This window comes from Pristiophorus japonicus, chromosome 8 (genome assembly GCF_044704955.1).
Source record: "Pristiophorus japonicus isolate sPriJap1 chromosome 8, sPriJap1.hap1, whole genome shotgun sequence".
NCBI lineage: Eukaryota > Metazoa > Chordata > Chondrichthyes > Pristiophoridae > Pristiophorus > Pristiophorus japonicus.
In genome coordinates, this window is record NC_091984.1 from 209,669,890 (window position 1) to 209,689,963 (window position 20,074).

General features: G+C 46.0%; 1 protein-coding gene across 2 annotated transcripts in view; it reads right to left on the bottom strand.

Moving 5' to 3' along the window:
* The window catches only part of dtx1 (deltex 1, E3 ubiquitin ligase), a 330,151-nt gene that overhangs the window by 23,397 nt on the left and 286,680 nt on the right, over window positions 1-20,074 (bottom strand). For both annotated transcript variants that reach the window (XM_070887889.1, XM_070887890.1), the window contains exon 6: window positions 15,209-15,367. In XM_070887889.1, coding sequence (XP_070743990.1) covers window positions 15,209-15,367 — 159 coding nt within the window. The remainder of the gene's footprint in view (window positions 1-15,208; window positions 15,368-20,074) is intronic.

Genomic DNA, 20,074 nt, shown 5'->3' on the forward strand with positions numbered 1-20,074 from the left:
GATGTCAGTGACCTGCTGTTAATATCAAGCACTACCACTTATAGGTGTGGCATTGGCTTGTGTAAGATGAAGCTCTCACTGCACTGCTTTGCACTGCAACCTGACTTTCAGATGAGCAACATCTGCTGCACCAAGTGCGATATCTCCAATTCCCAAATTGTCTGAAAGAGACGGAGAAAAGGAAGAGACACTATTTGTCAGTCAGGGGTGGATTTCCGTGCAGGTCCTGAATACGAATAGGATAATGATCTAAATCGCAGCCCCACTCAATCTGAAAAGTTTCTTTCTATTTTTAATGCAACTTGGCCGAAAGTTTAAGAAAACAAGTACTGCCTGTAATTGATATGAAAATGTCCCTTGAGCCACAATGTGCCTAATAAGCATAAGCTGTGTTTACACTGCAGCACTGCTCTGTTCGAGCTGCCAGCCCCCTGTCGTATGGCTCTCCTGCAGCCTCAAATAAACTTCTTTGCTGGGTCTTTCTCACAGGCATTCTCAGCAAATCCAGCATGTTTATTTTGGGATGAAAACAGAAATACTCAACAGGTCAGGCAGCGTCTGTGGAGAGAGGAACAGAGTTAACGTTTCAGGCTGACGACTCTTCATCACACTGTTAATTCTGATGAAAGGTCACACTCGTCCAGTTCTGATGAAAGGTCATCGACCTGAAAGGTTAACTCTGTTTCTCTCTCCGCAGATGCTCCCTGACACGCTGAGGGTTTCCTGCATTTTCTGTTTTCATTTCAGATTTCCGGCATTTTGCTTTAGTTTTAAGTTTATTTTGGGGTGGGAGCCAGCTGCGTGACCCCTGCACGTTGATGTCGAACACGGCAGTATAAAAGCAGCGTTGGGCACCGTCTAGATAGCACACGAGAACTCAAGAGGTTAGACCTGCATTCTACCCCTCACACATGCCAACTAGCCTACACCTCTCTGTAATGCTAATTACAAATCATCAAAGACATGCTCACAGGTCAAATGAATCCCTAAGCACCTAGTCTCACATATGCACTGAAGAAGAGGCCTTCTGAATCCAACACAGCAGAAAGACACCTGCATGATTTGCATTCTGCTTCGGTACGTAACCTCCTTTAGCCTTTTACCAGCACAAACCTATATTTAGGTTTCAACAAAATGCTTTTTTTTCTGTGCCTTGGAGGATATTTCAAATCTCTGATATTCTTTGTACAGATGCATCTCAAACAGATGTGACTGAAGAAACATATTAATATTCTAAATGTACTTCAGTCAACTGCCAAGCAAAAGTGAGATAAACTAAAATTTCAGGGCGACTAAACACCGAGTGCTGCAGCAGGAGCGTTTACATGAATACAATGAACAGGCCAGATGTATTAAGCCTGCAGCATGACAAATGATGAATCGTTAAAGCCAAGGTCCTACATTGAACATATCCTAGTATTTTGCTGAAAGTAGAAGTAATTATTCTCATTAGTTTAGCATCTCGAACAAGAAAAAGGCCAGCCACCTCACCTGACGTTCAATGGTACCACAATTGCCAAGTCCCCCACCATCAACATCTTGGGGTCAGCACTGACCAGAAGCTGAATTGGACCAGCCACATCAACACTGTGGCCACAAGAGCTGGGCAGAGGCTGGATGCTCGGCAGTGTGTGGATCACCTCCTGATGCTTCAAGGCTTCTCCACCACCTCCAAGCCTTATGTCAGGGGTGTGATGGAATAATCACCACTTGCCTGGTTGAGTGCACCCACAATAACACTGAAGAGGCTTAGCACCATCCAGGACACAGCGGGCCCCTGCTACTGGATTCAATATCCCCCTGCTCAAAATGGCAGACGGTGACTAGTGGGGTGCCGCAGGGCTCAGTGCTGGGAGACCCCAGCTATTTACAATATACATTAATGATTTCGATGAAGGAATTGAGTGTAATATCTCCAAGTTTGCAGATGACACTAAGCTGGATGGCAGTGTGAGCTGTGAGGAGGACGCTAAGAGGCTGCAGGGTGACTTGGACAGGTTAGGTGAGTGGGCAATCACATGGCAGATGCAGTATAATGTGGATAAATGTGAGGTTATCCACTTTGGTGGCAAAAACATGAAGGCAGAATATTATCTGAATGGCGGCAGATTAGGAAAAGGGGAGGTGCAGCAAACCTGGTTGTCATGGTACATCAGTCATTGAAGGTTGGCATGCAGGTACAGCAGGCGGTCAAGAAGACAAATGGTATGTTGGCCTTCATAGCTAGGGGATTTGAGTATAGGAACAGGGACCTCTTATTGCAGTTGTACAGGGCCTTGGTGAGGCCTCACCTGGAATATTGTGTTCAGTTTTGGTCTCCTAATCTGAGGAAGGACGTTCTTGCTATTAAGGGAGTGCAGCGAAGGTTAACCAGACTGATTCCTGGAATGGCAGGACTGACATATGAGGAGAGACTGGATCGACTGGGCCTGTATTCACTGGAGTTTAGAAGGATGAGAGGGGATCTCATAGAAACATATAAAATTCTGACAGGACTGGGCAGGTTAGATGCAAGAAGAATGTTCCCGATGTTGGGAAAGACCAGAACCAGGGGACACAGTCTAAGGATAAGGGGTAAGAACATAAGAATTAGGAACAGGAGTAGGCTATCTAGCCCCTCGAGCCTGCTCCGCCATTCAACAAGATCATGGCTGCTCTGGCTATTTAGGACTGAGAGGAGGAGAAACTTCTTCACTCAGAGAGTTGTTAACCTGTGGAATTCCCTACCGCAGAGAGTTGTTGATGCCAGTTCATTGGATATATTCAAGAGGGAGTTAGATATGGCCCTTACGACTAAAGGGATCAAGGGATATGGAGAGAAAGTAGGAAAGGGGTACTGAGGTGAATGATCAGCCATGATCTTATTGAATAGTGGTGCAGGCTTGAAGGGCTGAATGGCCTAATCCTGCACCTATTTTCTATGTTTCTATGTAGCACAGCTGCACTGTGGCTTCAGGATGCATTGCTGTAAGATTACTTCAACAGGACATCCTTCCCCCTTGACCTCAACCACAAGGAGGAACAAGGACAGCGATGTCTTAGAAACACCATGACCGCCAAGTTCCCCTCCAAGTTACACGCCATCCTGATTTGAACATATTGTGCCATCCTAGAATTCCCTACTTAGCACTAATGTGGGAGTGTTATCACCATATGAACTGAAGCAGTAAGGAGAAGGCCCACAACCTAGGAATGAGCAATAAATGCAGCTCTACCAGCGTCATCCATATCCCGAGAACCAATTCAAAAACTTGAAACCTGGCACTCCATTGTCCAGCTTCAGTTGCCTGAATCCCTCCATTGAGCTACATTTGTTCTTTTTTTATTTGCTCAAGGGATGTGGGCGTCGCTGGCAAGGCCGGCATTTATTGCCCCTCCCTAATTGCCCTTCAGAAGGTGATGGTGAGCCGTCTTTCTTGAGCCGTAGAGGGCAGTTAAGAGTTAACCACATTGCTGTGGGTCTGGAGTCACATATAGTCCCGACCAGGTAAGGACCACATAAGATTTCCTTCCCTAAAGGACATTAGTGAACCAGATTTTACAACAATCCGATAGCATCATGGGGCTGGGCAATCTCCACCCGGTATCTCGGCGACATTGGTCGGAAAACCACCTGCCGGAAATTTCAGAAAACAGTTCTGCTGGCAGTTTCGAAATACTGCTGGGGAGCGGACTGTCGGCGAGCACCGTCCAAAAACCGCCACTGCCCAAGTTTTGTCCCAGAGGTGACCTGTAGGTAAGTTTAAAAAAAAAGAAACCAGCCAGAGTTGGGCGGTAGGTATGATGCCCTGCAAAAAAAGGTACGTTAAAATTTTCTTTTACTTTCTTTTTCAGCGATTATGTGCAAAAGGGTCCTGAGAATGTATTGTTGTTAAAAAATATAAAATTTTGAGTGTTTCCCCCCCTCCTAGGCCCAATCCGCAGCCTCGGTCTAAATTTTAGTCATTACTGCCCAATTAGATTAAGTTCTGCCCAATCGGCCCAGGATCGCGTTTTCCGCCGAGAAGGTCCATTTTTTCTGCCGGGCGGAATTTTTCCTTTTTTTGTGTAATTTTTCGCCCGTGGTAATTTTAAAATCTTAGCGGTATTTTGGGCGGCAATCCGGCGGTGGAAGATTTTTTGGAAATTCTAGCCCTAACATGGTCACCATTCTACAATATATTGAACACCAGAGGCTCAACAACATGCTTTGAACATTTTGAGTTAATGGGACTGAGCAAAATCTGACCGTAGAGTGAGAATCAGGAGATAAGTCAACCAATCCATGCCACTCACAGGCACTGGTTAGCAACTAGCTCAAGGGCAGCAAGTCACGGAGCTGTTAGGAGATCAGTTACCAAGCCCAAGTGTCAATGTGGGAGAACCAAGAGAAGTGGGACAATGACTGGAGACAAAGGAACTGAATAAAACTCTTTAAAAAAAAAAAACTGCGTGTATATTTTGTAGTAATCAATGATGGATTATCACCTATAGTTGTTATAACACATATGTTAACTCTTCATGCCTCTTCTGGCCCCAAAGAGGCATGGGCCCAGGGGCATCATGGGCCAGCCCACACTGCGATATGTGTGTGCAGCAGAGCTGGTCTCCAGTCATCTTGGTTAACCCTTGCCACTGGACCAAGACCTAGCTCTGTCAAGCCCGTGTTGTGGCTGGTGTGCAACGGCCACCACCCATTAAAAAAATCCACGTACAGGCATCTTCCACTCTTCAGGATATAGTTCGGGACCTGCATATTTGGTCCTTCATTGAAACACCTCTGAACTCATCCCTGTTTGGCATGGAAGAAAGTCATCTTCGATACGAGAGCCTATGATGATGATAACTCTTCAAGGTGAAGGACAGATTGCAGCAATTACATAGACTGCCCTGGTCACTGGTCTCCACCATGAGACCCTTTGATATCAGAAAGAAAAAGGACCCAAAATTCACAGGAACTATTTGTTACAATAATTTAGAAAATGGCTGCAATTGAACAATTATATCAGAAGTCCAGGTGATGGTTGTGAACTGTTCAATTTCCACCTTGTAGTTCACGATGCCATCTGATAAACCTATTCTGTGTACACTTTTGGTCTCCTAATCTGAGGAAGGACATTCTTGCTATTGAGAGAGTGCAGCAAAGGTTCACCAGACTGATTCCAGGGATGGCAGGACTGACATATGAAGAAAGACTGGATCGACACAGCTTATATTCACTGGAATTTAGAAGAATGAGAGGGGATCTCATAGAAACAGATAAAGTTCTGATGGGATTGGACAGGTTAAATGCAGGAAGAATGTTCCCGATGTTGGGAAAGTCCAGAACCAGGGGTCACAGTCTAAGGATAAGGGATAGGCCATTTAGGACCGAGATGAGGAGAAACTTCGTCACTCAGAGAATTGTGAACCTGTGGAATTCTCTACCACATAAAGTTGTTGAGGCCAGTTCATTAGATATATTCAAAAGGGAGTTAGATGTGGCCTTTACGGCTAAAGGGATCAAGGGGTATGGAGAGAAAGCAGGAATGGGGTACTGAAGTTGCATGATCAGCCATGATCATATTGAATGGTGGTGCAGGCTCGAAGGGCTGAATGGCCTACTCCTGCACCTATTTTCTATGTTTCTATTCTGCAGTGAGCATTCCCAGCTATCTATTTTTCTCTAGATTATTTCAGTCAAATTGAGCCAATTGTAGACAGCACAAATTTACTTTTACTTAATGACCAGTTATATCTCTCACACAGAATAATGGCATAGTGGTTATGTTAGTGGACTAATGATCCGGAGATACAAGTTGAAATCCCACCATGGCAGCTGGGGAATTTAAATTCAGTTAATTAAATAAAGAGTTAGTATCAGTGGTGACCATGGGCTCAATTTTCCCCAGTGATTTGCGCTGATTTTTTTGGCCTAAATTAAAATATCCAAGTTTCCCAAACATTGTGCGCCAACGTAACTCAGTTAGTTACAATTTTTTTTAGGTTCCTTTTTTTTTTGCATATGGGGGCATTACCTGATGTCTGTGCCAGTTTTTCACATTTATGCAAGTTTGGCCAACTTACATTTTTCCTAGGACGGTATATGTGACCACTCTCAAAAAACCTTCTGGGCACTTAAGAAGCAGAAAAGCAGAAAATGGAAGTCTAATGCAATTCTTTAATTTTGGATTTTTTTCAAAGTACCACGCCACCACCGAATGTCTCCTCACTGGGCTCGAGGGTCGGAGCGTCGGCCGGCAGAATCAGTCCCTTGCCCGGATACAGGGGTTCGGAGCTCAGCTTCAGAAGAAGCCCGGGGAGGGGTGGGGCTGTGTGGAAGCTGACCTGAAGGGATGAGAACCCTTAGACTACGCAGCAGCATCAAAAGAAGCATGGCGGGGGTTGGATGGGTGTTTACCGAGCCCCTGTTTCCGGGCGAGGGAGCAATTCTGCCGGCCAACCCTGGAGCCCGGTGAGGAGACTTTCGGTCGGTGGCGGGGTGGTACTTTGAAAACGATCTAAAATTAAAGAATTGCATCAGACTTCGTTGCCCCAAATGTCCTCATTTGAAAGCCTAGCTTCCCGTTCTAAGCATGCGCAGACCTGGGTGTGGTCCATTCTAGGGCGTCGACTTTGGGGAGAGAGAGAACAGAGAAGCATGTTCTGCTATTTTGAGTTTCTTGCAAAGGTACAATTTAATCATGGGGGCAATATTGACAATGCCATACCACGTGCAAGCCTTCTGCATGATGGTGCTGCGGAGGAGACAATTGATGCGACGTCATCACATGAGGAACCTCAGAGCACGTAGGATGATGGGCAAGAGGCCTTACCCGTCGAGACAGGCGTTCATACCTGCACCTGAGTGATGCAGACTGTGTGAGAAGGCTGCATTTCCACAAAGAAGTTGTAACCGAGATCTGTGAGTTAATAAAAGCAGACCTGCAACCTCGAAGCATCAGGAGGACTGCTTTGTCAGTTGAAGTAAAGGTTGCAGCTGCACTTTCATTCTATGCATCTGGATCATTCCAGGCCACAACTGGGGATGTGTATGCCATTTCTCAACATGCAACACATATCTGCATTCAGCAGGTGACTGCTGCAATATATGCCCAGAGGAATGACTACATAAAGTTCCCCATGACCACCCAGGCAATGCATGAAAGGGCTGTGGGCTTCTCCAGGATTGCTGGCTTCCCAAAGGTACAGGGCTGCATTGATTGTACCCACATTGCCTTGCGAGCACCTTTGGAGGATTCCAAGATATACAGGAACAGAAAAGGCTTCCACTCTGTTAATGTGCAGCTCATGTGCGACGACATGCATCGCATCATGTCAGTTGATGCAAGATACCCTGGGAGCACCCATGATGTGTTCATCCTATACGAGAGCCATGTTTCAGCAGCAGCCAGAAGGGCAGAACTGGCTGCTGGGAAACAAAGGGTACGGCCTCGCTACCTGGCTCATGACACCCCTACGCGTAACCCGGACGGAAGCTGACCGAGAATACAACGTTGCATATTGCGTTGTGCAGCACAATAAAGAGGACCGTTGGCATCTTGAAACAGCGTTGCTGATGCCTGGACCATTCCGGAGGCTACTTGCAATACTCCCCTGAGATTGTCGGTCAGTTCACTGTTGTGTGCTGCATGCTGCATAACTTAGCCATCATGAGGCAGCAGCAGCTGCTAGTAGAAGATTCACCTGAAGTGAGAGTGGCTGATGATGAGGAGGAAGATGCAGGTGACGGAGGAGGAGGAGAAGGACGAGGAAGCCATGCAACTACCTGAACCTGGAGCACGACGGCGGAAGAGGGCGGGCCGTCATGCCCCTTTAATGATTGCTCGAGCTTTGTGCCAGCAGCTCATCCGTGAACGCTTTGCTGCCTGAAGGCTCAGCGGCAATTATTCCACATGGACCATGTTTACTGTTTGGACCTGTTCTGTAATGTTGTGTTGCGTTAATGGAAAAAAATAATAGAAATGATTCTTCTTTAGCTCAAAAAGTTGTGTCAATAATGAAAGAAATAATGGAAATGATTCATTTATAATTTAAAATATATTTTATTCAAATTTTAACAAACACTTGTTTGTACTTAACTTAAATAAAAATATTCCTGTATCACTTCCTGAAGTATTCCTGAAGATCACTTACAAACTTTTAAACTTGTAAATTTACATAACTTACAAAAAACTTTTAATTTGAGAACAGTTATAACAGTAACAACAATAATAAGAACAACAACAGCAGCAAAGAAAGGCTGCACCCATCTCTCCTCCACCTTATTCTAAGACCACCACTATGCTTGGTCTTGTTGACTCCACCCCTGCCCACAGTAGTTGGCGCAGCGTTTCTCAGGTTGGTACCAAGCTTATTTTTTTGAACATCTCGGGTAATGCGCACTTCTTAATGGGGGGGTGGGGCAGTGGTGGAAGGGAGGGCGGCAGTAATGTGGAAGGCCTGGCCTGGGTCTCTTCAGAGGCTGGTCTCGGGATTGGAGTGGAAGTGGCAGTTGATTTTGTCAATGGGCGCGAGGTCTGGGCGTGTTCCCTTATTGCAGCAGCTAACTCCGACATTTCCTCCCTCGTGTGCACTGACAGTGTCTCAACTACCTCCAACATTCCCTCCCTCATGTTCACCAAGTGTGTCAACTAACTGCAACATTCCCTCCCTCAGGTGCCCTGACAGTGTCTCAACTACCTCCAACATTCCCTCCCTCATGTTCACCAAGTATTTCAACTACCTGCGACATTCCCTCCATCATGTTCACCAAGTGTTTCAACTACCTCCAACATTCCCTCCCTGATGTTCACCAAGTGTTTCAACTAGCTGCGACATTCATAGAAACATAGAAAATAGGTGCAGGAGTAGGGCATTCGGCCCTTCGAGTCTGCACCGCCATTCAATGAGTTCATGGCTGAACATGCAACTTCAGTACCCCCTTCCTGCTTTCTCGCCATACCCCTTGATCCCGCTCGTAGTAAGGACTACATCTAACTCCTTTTTGAATATGTTTAGTGAATTGGCCTCAACAACTTTCTGTGGTAGAGAATTCCACAGGTTCACCACTCTCTGGGTGAAGAAGTTTCTCCTCATCTCGGTCCTAAATGGCTTACCCCTTATCCTTAGACTGTGACCCCTGGTTCTGGACTTCTCCAACATTGGGAACATTCTTCCTGCATCTAACTTGTCTAAACCCGTCAGAATTTTAAACGTTTCTATGAGATCACATCTCATTCTTCTGAACTCCAGTGAATACATGCCCAGTTGATCCAGTCTTTCTTGATATGTCAGTCCCGCCATCCCGGGAATCAGTCTGGTGAACCTTCGCTGCACTCCCTCAATAGCAAGAATGTCCTTCCTCAAGTTAGGAGACCAAAACTGTACACAATACTCCAAGTGTGGCCTCAGCAAGGCCCTGTACAACTGTAGTAATACCTCCCTGCCCCTGTACTCAAATCCCCTCGCTATGAAGGCCAACATGCCATTTGCTTTTTTAACCGCCTGCTGTACCTGCATGCCAACCTTCAATGACTGACGTACCATGACACCCAGGTCTCGTTGCACCTCCCCTTTTCCTAATCTGTTACCATTCAGATAATAGTCTGTCTCTCTGTTTTTACCACCAAAGTGGATAACCTCACATTTATCCACATTATACTTCATCTGCCATGCATTTGCCCACTCACCTAACCTATCCAAGTCACTCTGCAGCCTCATAGCATCCTCCTCGCAGCTCACACTGCCACCCAACTTAGTGTCATCCGCAAATTTGGAGATACTACATTTAATCCCCTCGTCTAAATCATTAATGTACAATGTAAACAGCTGGGGCCCCAGCACAGAACCTTGCGGTACCCCACTAGTCACTGCCTGCCATTCTGAAAAGTACCCATTTACTCCTACTCTTTGCTTCTTGTCTGCCAACCAGTTCTCAATCCACATCAGCACACTACCCCCAATCCCATGTGCTTTAACTTTGCACATTAATCTCTTGTGTGGGACCTTGTCGAAAGCCTTCTGAAAGTCCAAATACACCACATCAACTGGTTCTCCCTTGTCCACTCTACTGGAAACATCCTCAAAAAATTCCAGAAGATTTGTCAAGCATGATTTCCCTTTCACAAATCCATGCTGACTTGGACCTATCATGTCACCTCTTTCCAAATGCGCTGCTATGACATCCTTAATAATTGATTCCATCATTTTACCCATTACTGATGTCAGGCTAACCGGTCTATAATTCCGTGATTTCTCTCTCCCTCCTTTTTTAAAAAGTGGGGGTTACATTGGCTACCCTCCACTCCATAGGAACTGATCCAGAGTCTATGGAATGTTGGAAAATGACGGTCAATGCATCCGCTATTTCCAAGGCCACCTCCTTAAGTACTCTGTGATGCAGTCCATCAGGCCCTGGGGATTTATCAGCCTTCAATCCCATCAATTTCCCCAACACAATTTCCCGACTAATAAGGATTTCCCTCAGTTCCTCCTTCTTACTAGACCCTCTGACCCCTTTTATATCCGGAAGGTTGTTTGTGTCCTCCTTAGTGAATACTGAACCAAAGTACTTGTTCAATTGGTCTGCCATTTCTTTGTTCCCCATTATGACTTCTCCTGATTCTGACTGCAGGGGGCCTAAGTTTGTCTTTCCTAACCTTTTTCTCTTTACATATCTATAGAAGCTTTTGCAGTCCATTTTAATGTTCCCTGCAAGCTTCCTCTCGTACTCTATTTTCCCTGCCCTAATCAAACCCTTTGTTCTCCTCTGCTGAGTTCTAAATTTCTCTCAATTTCCGGGTTCGCTGCTATTTCTGGCCAATTTGTTTGCCACTTCCTTGGCTTTAATATGATTTCCCTTGATAGCCACGGTTGAGCCACCTTCCCTTTTTTATTTTTACGCCAGACAGGGATGTACAATTGTTGTAGTTCATCCATGCGGTCTCTAAATGTCTGCCATTGCCCATCCACTGTCAACCCCTTAAGTTGGTCTGGAAAACCATCCCTTATGCACTCCAGGAAATCTTCCTCCATCGTATTGCTTCCAGTTTGGTTAGCCCAATCTGTATGCATATTAAAGTTACCCATGATAACTGCTGCACCTTTGTTGCATGCACCCCTAATTTCCTGCTTGATTCCCTCCCCAACATCACTACTACTGTTTGGAGGTCTGTACACAACTCTCACTAACGTTTTTTGCCCTTTGGTGTTCTGCAGCTCTACCCATATAGATTCCACATCATCCAAGCTAATGTCCTTCCTAACTATTGCATTAATTTCCTCTTTAACCCTCTCTCATGTTCACCAACAGTGTGTCAACTACCTGCAACATTCCCTCCCTCATGTGCCCAGATAGTGTTCCCATTTCTCGTGAGTGTTGTTACTTCTCCTGACAGTCCCGATACCTCATCACCCACCCCACTGATGGTGTCCAGGAGTGATCGGGTAAGGTCAATGCTCTCCGCACTCATTGCCATCATCTGAACCACATCTGTTAGATCCTGCACCTCAGAAGAGCGCTGTCGAGCTCTCCTTCCCCTCCTCACCCTGGGTGTGTTCGCTGCATCCCACTGGGACCCGCAGCCTCGGACGGTGGGGCCCTGGGTGTGCCTCGCTGCATCCCACTGGAAACTGCAGCCTCGGACTGTGGGAAACCATGGAATGTCCCAAGACTCGTGCCACTCAGGAAAGGGGCTTACATGTCAATGGGCGGCACCTGTACCTCCTGCAGAGTGAGTACAATGGTGGGGGCTTCATCCATCACCGACCCCTCCCCCTCACCCCCATGCTCTTGATCTGGAAGGTGGGATTGGAAGATGCTCTCTTCAGGCTCGTCCGCATCTGAATCTTCTTCTGCATTGGCTTCTGCATCGTCAGGGTTGGCCTCAAGTTCTGCAAAATATAACAGAACAAAGAAATGGTTAGCAGCAGAGGAAGGGGAAGGGTGGGTGGCATGAGTAGGCTCACACAGCGCAGGCAGCTGGCTCATTTGAAGGACCACGATGAATGATAGCACATTGCATCAACTGAAGCGTAGCTGACAGAGACATCCCCATGAACCGAAGCATGGCTAGCCCGCGCAGTACTTAACATTTAGCAAAGCCAGACTGTGGAATTTTCAGAACTTCCCCTCTCCCTCGAGTGTGGGCCCAGCTTGTGCAGTGGTGGTTGCTTTTCTCCAGGCAGGACCCATCAAAGCAGCGACCCTCTCTTCCAAGGGTGTCAGTGGCTGCAGATTTTCCGGGCCTCCTCCTGTTCGAGTTCTCTCTCTTTTGTTGTGTGTCACCTTCCTCTGCAAATATGAAAATATAACTTTTTAGAGAGGGTGTCTTTCTGCTGGGTGGGACATACACAGCTGGTCACATTTACAATTGCAATTCCAGTGAATAACTGAAAATATTACTTACACTAACTACTTGACCAAGGTCCTGCCATTTCTTTTTGCACTGGTCTTCAGACCTCAGTATGATCACCATTGCACAGTAATCTTCTGCAAGTTGGTTCCAGCGTTTCTTCATTTGTTTTGGTGAAACTTTTATATGACCTCTGCTGGTGTCCAGCTCGTGCCATCTGGCCTCAATCACAGTAACTGGTGCCTCCACTTCATCCTGTAAGAAATTCTTGGTCCTTGAGCTGTGTTGCATCTTGTACTGCAGCTCCGATTTTTCCAATGAGAATTAAAAGTCTCACACCCAACTGGCTCTTTAAAAATGGTCGAATGCAGGCCGGGAGCTGTACTGGGCATGCACAGCCATAGCAGTCACTTCAAAAATGTCCTTTATTTTCACGCATGCGCAGAAGGGGGGGTGGGCATCTCTTTTTCGGTGCAGACATTAGGCTCCACCCCCCGAGGCTAAAGGACAGGCTGCGCGGTGCCAATTTTAAAAAATAGAACGCGGAAACTTACTCGTTATTTTTTTTTTGTAGTAGTTGGGGCCAAAAAAAGACGTAACTCTTGCAATACGCCAAAAAATGGCATTGGGGAAAATTGAGCCCCATGAAACTACCAGATTGTCGTAAAAACTCATCTGGTTCACTAATGTCCTTTAGGGAAGAAAACATGTGACTCCAGATACAGAGCAGCATGGTTGACTCTTAAGTGCTCTTTGAAATGGCCTGACAAGCCATTCAGTTGTCAAGAAGGAGGCTAACCACGAGAGCAATTAGGGATGGGCAATAAATGCTGGCCTTGCAAGTTAATGAATTAAAAAAAAATTACTCGAATGCTTGATTCTCAGCCAATGAGTGCCCATGAAGAACAAGCTGGATGGATTGCCTGGCTTTTTCACATAACTACTTTCTTACGTTCACATATTTTTTATTCCACTAATTAACTGAAATTGATGTTACATTAGATAAAATGATGACTTTGCACCATGTCATGTGCACAAACGACCCGTTTCTCGTTTACTCAACAAATCTTCCTTGAATTCACATATCTTCATACTATTTTAATCAGTCTTTTTTGGCACATTGTATCTGTTGGATATAATGGGGTTTTTTTATCGATGAAAGTTAGAACTCAGCTCTATGGGCCCAAGTTTCGAGCCGCACCTAGAGCGGCGCAGTCCCGACCTGAATGCACGTTTTTCGCACCACAAAGTGCGCCTAAAAAAAAACTTCCAGATTCTCCAGCTCCCTACAGGTCCTCTGGCCCTCAGCGCAGCGCAGCAAGAGCTGTAGGGGGCGGAGCCAGGTCCCTGCGCTGAAAACAGTGCCGGGACCTCTGCACATGCGCGCTACAGTGGGCGCGCATGTTCAGTAGCTCCAGGCGCCCAAAACTGTGTGGGAGGGGCCGAAGCACGCAGCCCCTAGCCATGGCCCAATGGCCTCACTGGGGCTGCGTGGATAAGGCTCCTCCCACGGCCAGCTCCTGCTTCCTCCCGACCCGACTCGACCCCCGCTTCCCGCCCCCGGACTGGACCCGACACCGACCCCCCGGACTGGACCCGACCCGACTCCCGCTCCCCCCCCCCCCCACCCGCCTCCGGACCGGACCCGACACCGACCCGACTCTCGCTTCCCCCCCCCCCCCGGACCGGACCAAACCCCGACCTCACTCCCGCTCCCCGCCCCCGGACGCGACACCGACACCGACCCCCCGGACTGGACCCGACACGACTCCCGCTTCTCCCCCCCCGCCCCCCGACTGGACCTGACCTGACCTCCCTCCCCCCGACCTGACCTCCCTCCCCCCGACCTGACCTCCCTCTCCCTCCCTCCCCCGACCCGAACCGAACCGAACTCCCTCCCACCAACCCCTCCCCCCCGACCCGACCCGACCCAACGCCACCTACCTGTAAATCTGGTACTGGGGACGGGCCAGGCCTGTTCAGCCTCCCTCCCCATCTCCTTCTCCTTTATCTTCTTTCCCCCCCATCTCCTTCCCCCCCCTTCTCCTCCCCCTCCCCCTTCTCCCCCATCCCTCCCCCTTCCCTCCCTACCTCTCTCCCTCTACCCCCTTCCTCCCCCTCCCCTCGCTGTCAGAAACACAGACACTGACAGACAGAGAATGAGAGACACACAGACAGACAGATAGAGAGATAGAGACACTGACAGAGACACACTGGGGGGGGGGGTATCCCAGCACGCTGTTGGAGGGCTCCCGGTGCTGCAGTCGGTAAGTAGAAAATGTTTTATTTATTGATTTTTTAAAAAAAATTATTTATTAATTTTTTTTGATTGATTTATTGGTTGATTTATTGATGTTTTTATCATTTATTATTGATGATGGCTCTTTATTTGTAAAACGGAAGTGTTTAATGTTTGTAAACTTCCCTTTAAACCCCCCCCCCCATTCCCTACGCCTGATTTTCTAAAGTGTAGACAAGGTTTTTTCGAGCGTACAAAAATCTTCACTTACTCCATTCTAAGTTAGTTTGGAGTAAGTTTTCACTGCCGAAACTTTGAAAACAGGCATCAGTGGCCGGACACGCCCCCTTTTGAAAAAAAAATTATTTTCCAAAGTGAAACTGTTCTAACTGACTAGAACTGGAGCAAACTAAATGGCGAGAATTCCGATTTTTAAGATACTCCGTTCTACACCAGTTGCTCCTAAAAATCAGGAGCAAATCATGTCGAAACTTGGGACCCTTATAACAGCGATCTTGACAGAGGTTCTTGACTGAAGCAAAAGAAGATGATAATTTTAAGTATTACGAATTGAGAAAAAGGGCTAACAATAGAAGTGAATTCGTTACTTCCAATGTTTCAGGATCCATGTTGCCTGATGACAGGCTGATCTCACCTTGTTACCATTGTTGTACATGGCCACGAGACACAGGAGGTGGTACATGTGACTGCATTTACTGAGCTTTCCAACCAGTTCCGGTTTCACACCCTTCAGGTTCAGGACACCCTCGTAGCCTGACGAGCTAACCAGCCTTTCCATACAGATGGTGCAATCCTGATAACAGAAAAACAGCACAATTACAGATGAGTAAGGACCCAATTCAGTCAAATCAGTCTCCGCCCTCTTGTTTTCTGTGGAGATTTGCTATTGTAAGAAATCTGAGGCTTCTGCTAACACACTTCATCTGTGATTCAGCGACACGTCATGAAATCACCGCTGACTGCATCATATCTGAAATGGGGGATATTTTGATTAAATGATGATTGAATTATCTACAGCAATAGCTATTGTTATCGGCCATAACTAGACCGTGTCAAAAATAGGAAATATTTCAATCAAACTGTAACTGCAATTTTCATCAGATGCCAGCTATTGTTGGACCAGGTTTCAAATGGGCAAATCTCTTTTTATGCTATAAATAAAACACTCTTGGTCGAACCTTAAATGCCTCAGACTGGATTGTGGAACAGTGCAGATGACCATTGAGTGATGCCTCTTTGAATTTCTGCATGAAATGGGTTAATTGTGCCCACAGAATGGAGAACGTGATGCCATCTAACCAGCTTCCACATGGTCTCAAATAGGAGATGTTAAAACATTTAACGGTAAACACCTCACTTCATTGCCCCTTCCTTTAACTGAAGGTAAAGGCCCATTACTGAGATGTGGCTATGGTGGGCCTGCCAGCCCACTGGTGTATCAGCTAAGTGGTCCTGCTTCATGTGTGAACCTAGAGCGGGCATCACAGCTGAACGCAATGCTATCTTCAGCCAATGCCCATGCAAACAAACGGTTAAGCAACATTAATGTAGAAAAGGTGCTTCATGGGGGGGGAGTAAAGAAATGCTGCCAAGCAATGGCGAGAGGGTTAGGGGAGAGGTGACAAAAAGCTTTGTGACAAAAAGGCTGCTAGATGGATTTTAAGAAGGTTTTCAAAGGTACGGAGAGAAGTGTAAAGGCAGAGAGGTTTAGGGAGAGAATTCTAGAGATAGGGCTGTGGTGGCTGAAAGATCTTTCAACAATAGTGCAAACGCACTAAAGGCCGAAGTTGGAGGACGCAATGGCATGGCAAGAGATGCGAGAATGGAGGAGAGAGGGTGTGAAGGGATTTGAAGACAAGGAGGAAGATTTTAATTTCAATGCCACTGGGAGACAAGGAGCTAATCTCGGTCAGTGGGAATGGGGATGATGGGTGAACAGGAATTAGTGTGGGACAGGATGCAGTCAGTTGTATCAATTAAGTCCAGGCCAAAGGATGCCGAGGCCAACTGCAGCACTCCTACTACTTCTCTGGCTGAGATTGGATAACGCAGCACAGACCAGTGATTGAACCCGGGACCCTCTTGATCTGTACAACATGGTGTCATGCCATGTGTGCATTTAGCTATTAAATCACTGGGAGAGGGCATTGGTCACCTTTTAAGGAGCTAATGGATTTCAGTCACCAAAAACAATTGTAAAGCACTTCTAAAACTAAACTTAGCTCTTCAGTGTCCCTAGGTAATTAAACAAGCCTTTCAACTAATTAAAACTTCACACAGATTTATCATTTATTACAACACTTTAAATAATTTAATGAAGGCATATATTTCTATTGATAATATACTGACTATGTTGAACTCTGGGCTGTCAGCACTCATTCGTTTATGAAACAACAGCCCTTTGTACTCCACTGCTCAACAGATAAGTCTTTCGAAGTCCGGCACTGACTTTCGGCAATTCAGCTCTTCGTTAGTTAGTTATTACCACTGCCGGTGTAACTCCTCAATTAATGAAGATCCACGGTAATGAGGCAGAGCTATTGCCAACCAGAGCAGGACACAGGTAACCTGCACCGGTCTAGCAGGACGTTATATTGTTCAAGGCCCTATCGCCTCGGATACCATTCTTCTGCTGCATCATTGAGGATAATTGATTCAAATTAGGTGTAAAAGAGATGACTCCATTTGTTCTGGGGCCATTCGAAGGTATGATCTTAAGGGCTCGACTAATTGCAGCAAGTGGTAATAAGCGAAGCAGACCAGGGAAGTCCCTGGTTTGATGTACGGGCTATGCTGAGTTAACTCTCCTGAACCAGGGCAGCAGTGGTGATTCTACCGTTTCTCCAGCTCCCTGGGGCTAAGGAGAGGGAAAAGAATCAGCCAGGATGCCTCTGCTGTCAAAGTTAATGTGTTGGTGTGTGGCCTGGAGGCGATGTCCCCACAGTTAGGGTACTTACAGTGTGGACTAAGAAAGAAGAGGGACAACTTCCCCGAGGTATCAGAGGGTTGATGGCACCCGTGGAAGAGTACGACAGCATCAGTCATGATCTTCAGGATAGGTGGAAAGAAAATGAGAACAAAAGGCAATTTAACACCCAGACTCAGGGAGAATGGTGCTAAAGCAGAGATCTGTAACCTCCAAACGTGGATCTCTCCCTTTGTAGTGCGCCTGAGTGCCATCCGCCCTATTGTAGGGGGTTGGGGTGGGTGGGGGCGGGGGACGGGGTGGGTGGGGGCAGGGGACAACACCATTTAGAAAGCGGTGTCTATTTTCGACCTGTCTAATTTCACACCAAATGTTGGATCCTGGCAATGTTGGACTTTACCCCATTTCTGTTATACTGTGCTGGTGGGCTGGGTGAGCAACATGTTCCTCTTGCTAATACCGCACTCATAGTGTGAAAGTGCTGAAAAAAATTCAGAAATGATCTGAGCTTGTGTCAAAAAAGTATTCATGAAGTGCTGCCCATAACTGCTTCTCGTTAGGTTTTATTTGGAATCAGTTTGTTTGGAAAATAATTTTATGAGCGAAATACTGAACGATTGAGACATTGTTGGTTAAGGGGCACCAATTTAAGATAATCATAAATCCAATTAAAAGATGAATTCAAAAAAAAATTGTGGTTGAAGCAGAATCCATGAATTATTTTAAAAGAGAATCAGATAGTTGCTTGAAAAGGAGGACTATTAAAGATATGGAGGAGCAGGCAGGAGTGTGGGGCTAGATTAGATGGTTCATGTAGAGAAAAATACTGACACAGACCTAATAGGCCAAAGGCCTGTTTCTGTGCTGTATCATTCTATGATTTTATGATCTACACTTTCCTTTTGTGATAAAAATGAGTGGCAGAATGCTAATGCTGGTTGAAGTCTAACACTTACTTTCCTTACTTTCCAAAGGACAATCCCAACTACTGTAAGATAAATACATTACTTAAATGTAACTATTAAATATAAAAAACAGATTAATTATCCACTTTAAAGAGACAATGCCCTGGTTTTAATTGACCTACCTTTGCATTTGAGTTAATTGAAATTCCTTATAGAATCTGCCCATTGTACAGAAACCAATAGCTGATTGAACTTAAGCTTAAGTGCATTAGTAACAGATTGATGAACAAAAGGTTTTACAGGAACATCAATTCAAAAATTGATGCATAATATTTTCAATTTGTTATAATTTTGAAAATAAAGGAGGAGGCAATAAATGAGAAGTTAATCATGGTGAGAAGTTTAAAAAGAATATTTCTTCTTGAGCTGCCTTTATTGCTATCCCTAATTGTGTTGCAGGAATTAGAAGTCGACCTCATAGTGCAGACTGGAGTCATGTACTGGCTGGATTAGTTATTACAATAATCTCGCAGGTTTTTTTTCATGGTCAAATTGCCAGATCGAATGAATTCAGTTTTGCAATTTGTTCTGCTGGGAATTGGAGTCATTGAAGCATTGCTAGTCCAGTACTGTACATAGTTAGTGACTACATTTATTAAAAACATCCTTATTTAAAATATATATTGATTGTGTTTTACATATTGCAGGAGTTCTAGGCTATTTTCTCTGTTTCTACACGACAGCCGTGTTACTTAATCTAATGCATTAATATGAAGAACACATGCAGTATTCATGTTACATCAATCGAGCAGTTCAGTGAAAACCAATCCATTAACAGCCACAAACAGATTTTTTCTTTGCAGAATCCTTGATTTCACTCCCTCCCCATCACAGTCATGTCCTGCAGGAGCCACTCGTCACATTGCAAGCTCCATGAACCAGGACAATGGACCTTCGTCACAACTCGAGCAATGCTGCTCTGCATTGGACAACAGGAAGGGTACTTATGGCAGAATGAGTCAACCAGGTCCCTCACCGCACCTCAGTGGGCCAACGTCCTGAAATAATGTTGCCTCCAAAAGAGAGACAGGTTGAAATCCGTTGGCACCGGTGTCCATCATGAAAGTGGTGATGCAACCGCAATGCGGGTCCAAATTGGGAGGACCAGTGGCCGACCCAGAATTGGGACTCGGGCCTCACAGGCTCCAGCAGCTCACTGTACAGCAGGAACGAATCTCCGACCTCTTACCTTGCTGACAGCAGCTTCAGGTAAGTGCTGGGTGGGGCTGGGGGGCTAGACTGCAGCAACGGCAGCAAAACATGAGCTTAGGGCGGCCCAATTTCCCAGAGAGGTCCTTAAACAGACATTAGACCGCTTGCATATGCTAATGACGGGCCTAACGCCTGTTTTAGGCAGCCACCTCAAATGCCTGAAAAAAAAAGCCTGACCCAGTATCAGGCGGTGGTCTTTCGGGCATCCTTGGGGTGCAGGACATTGGTCCCTGAAATTGGCAGTCATTGTACTCGTTTTCACCTGTAAAGCGGGGTCCAATTTCTAGGCCAATGATCTTAAGTGTCAGGCCATTGACCTGTATCTATGACCTGCTCATTGGATAGCTGATGTTCCACTGCACTACCAATCATTCCCAAACTGTCTTCATTTTTCTGT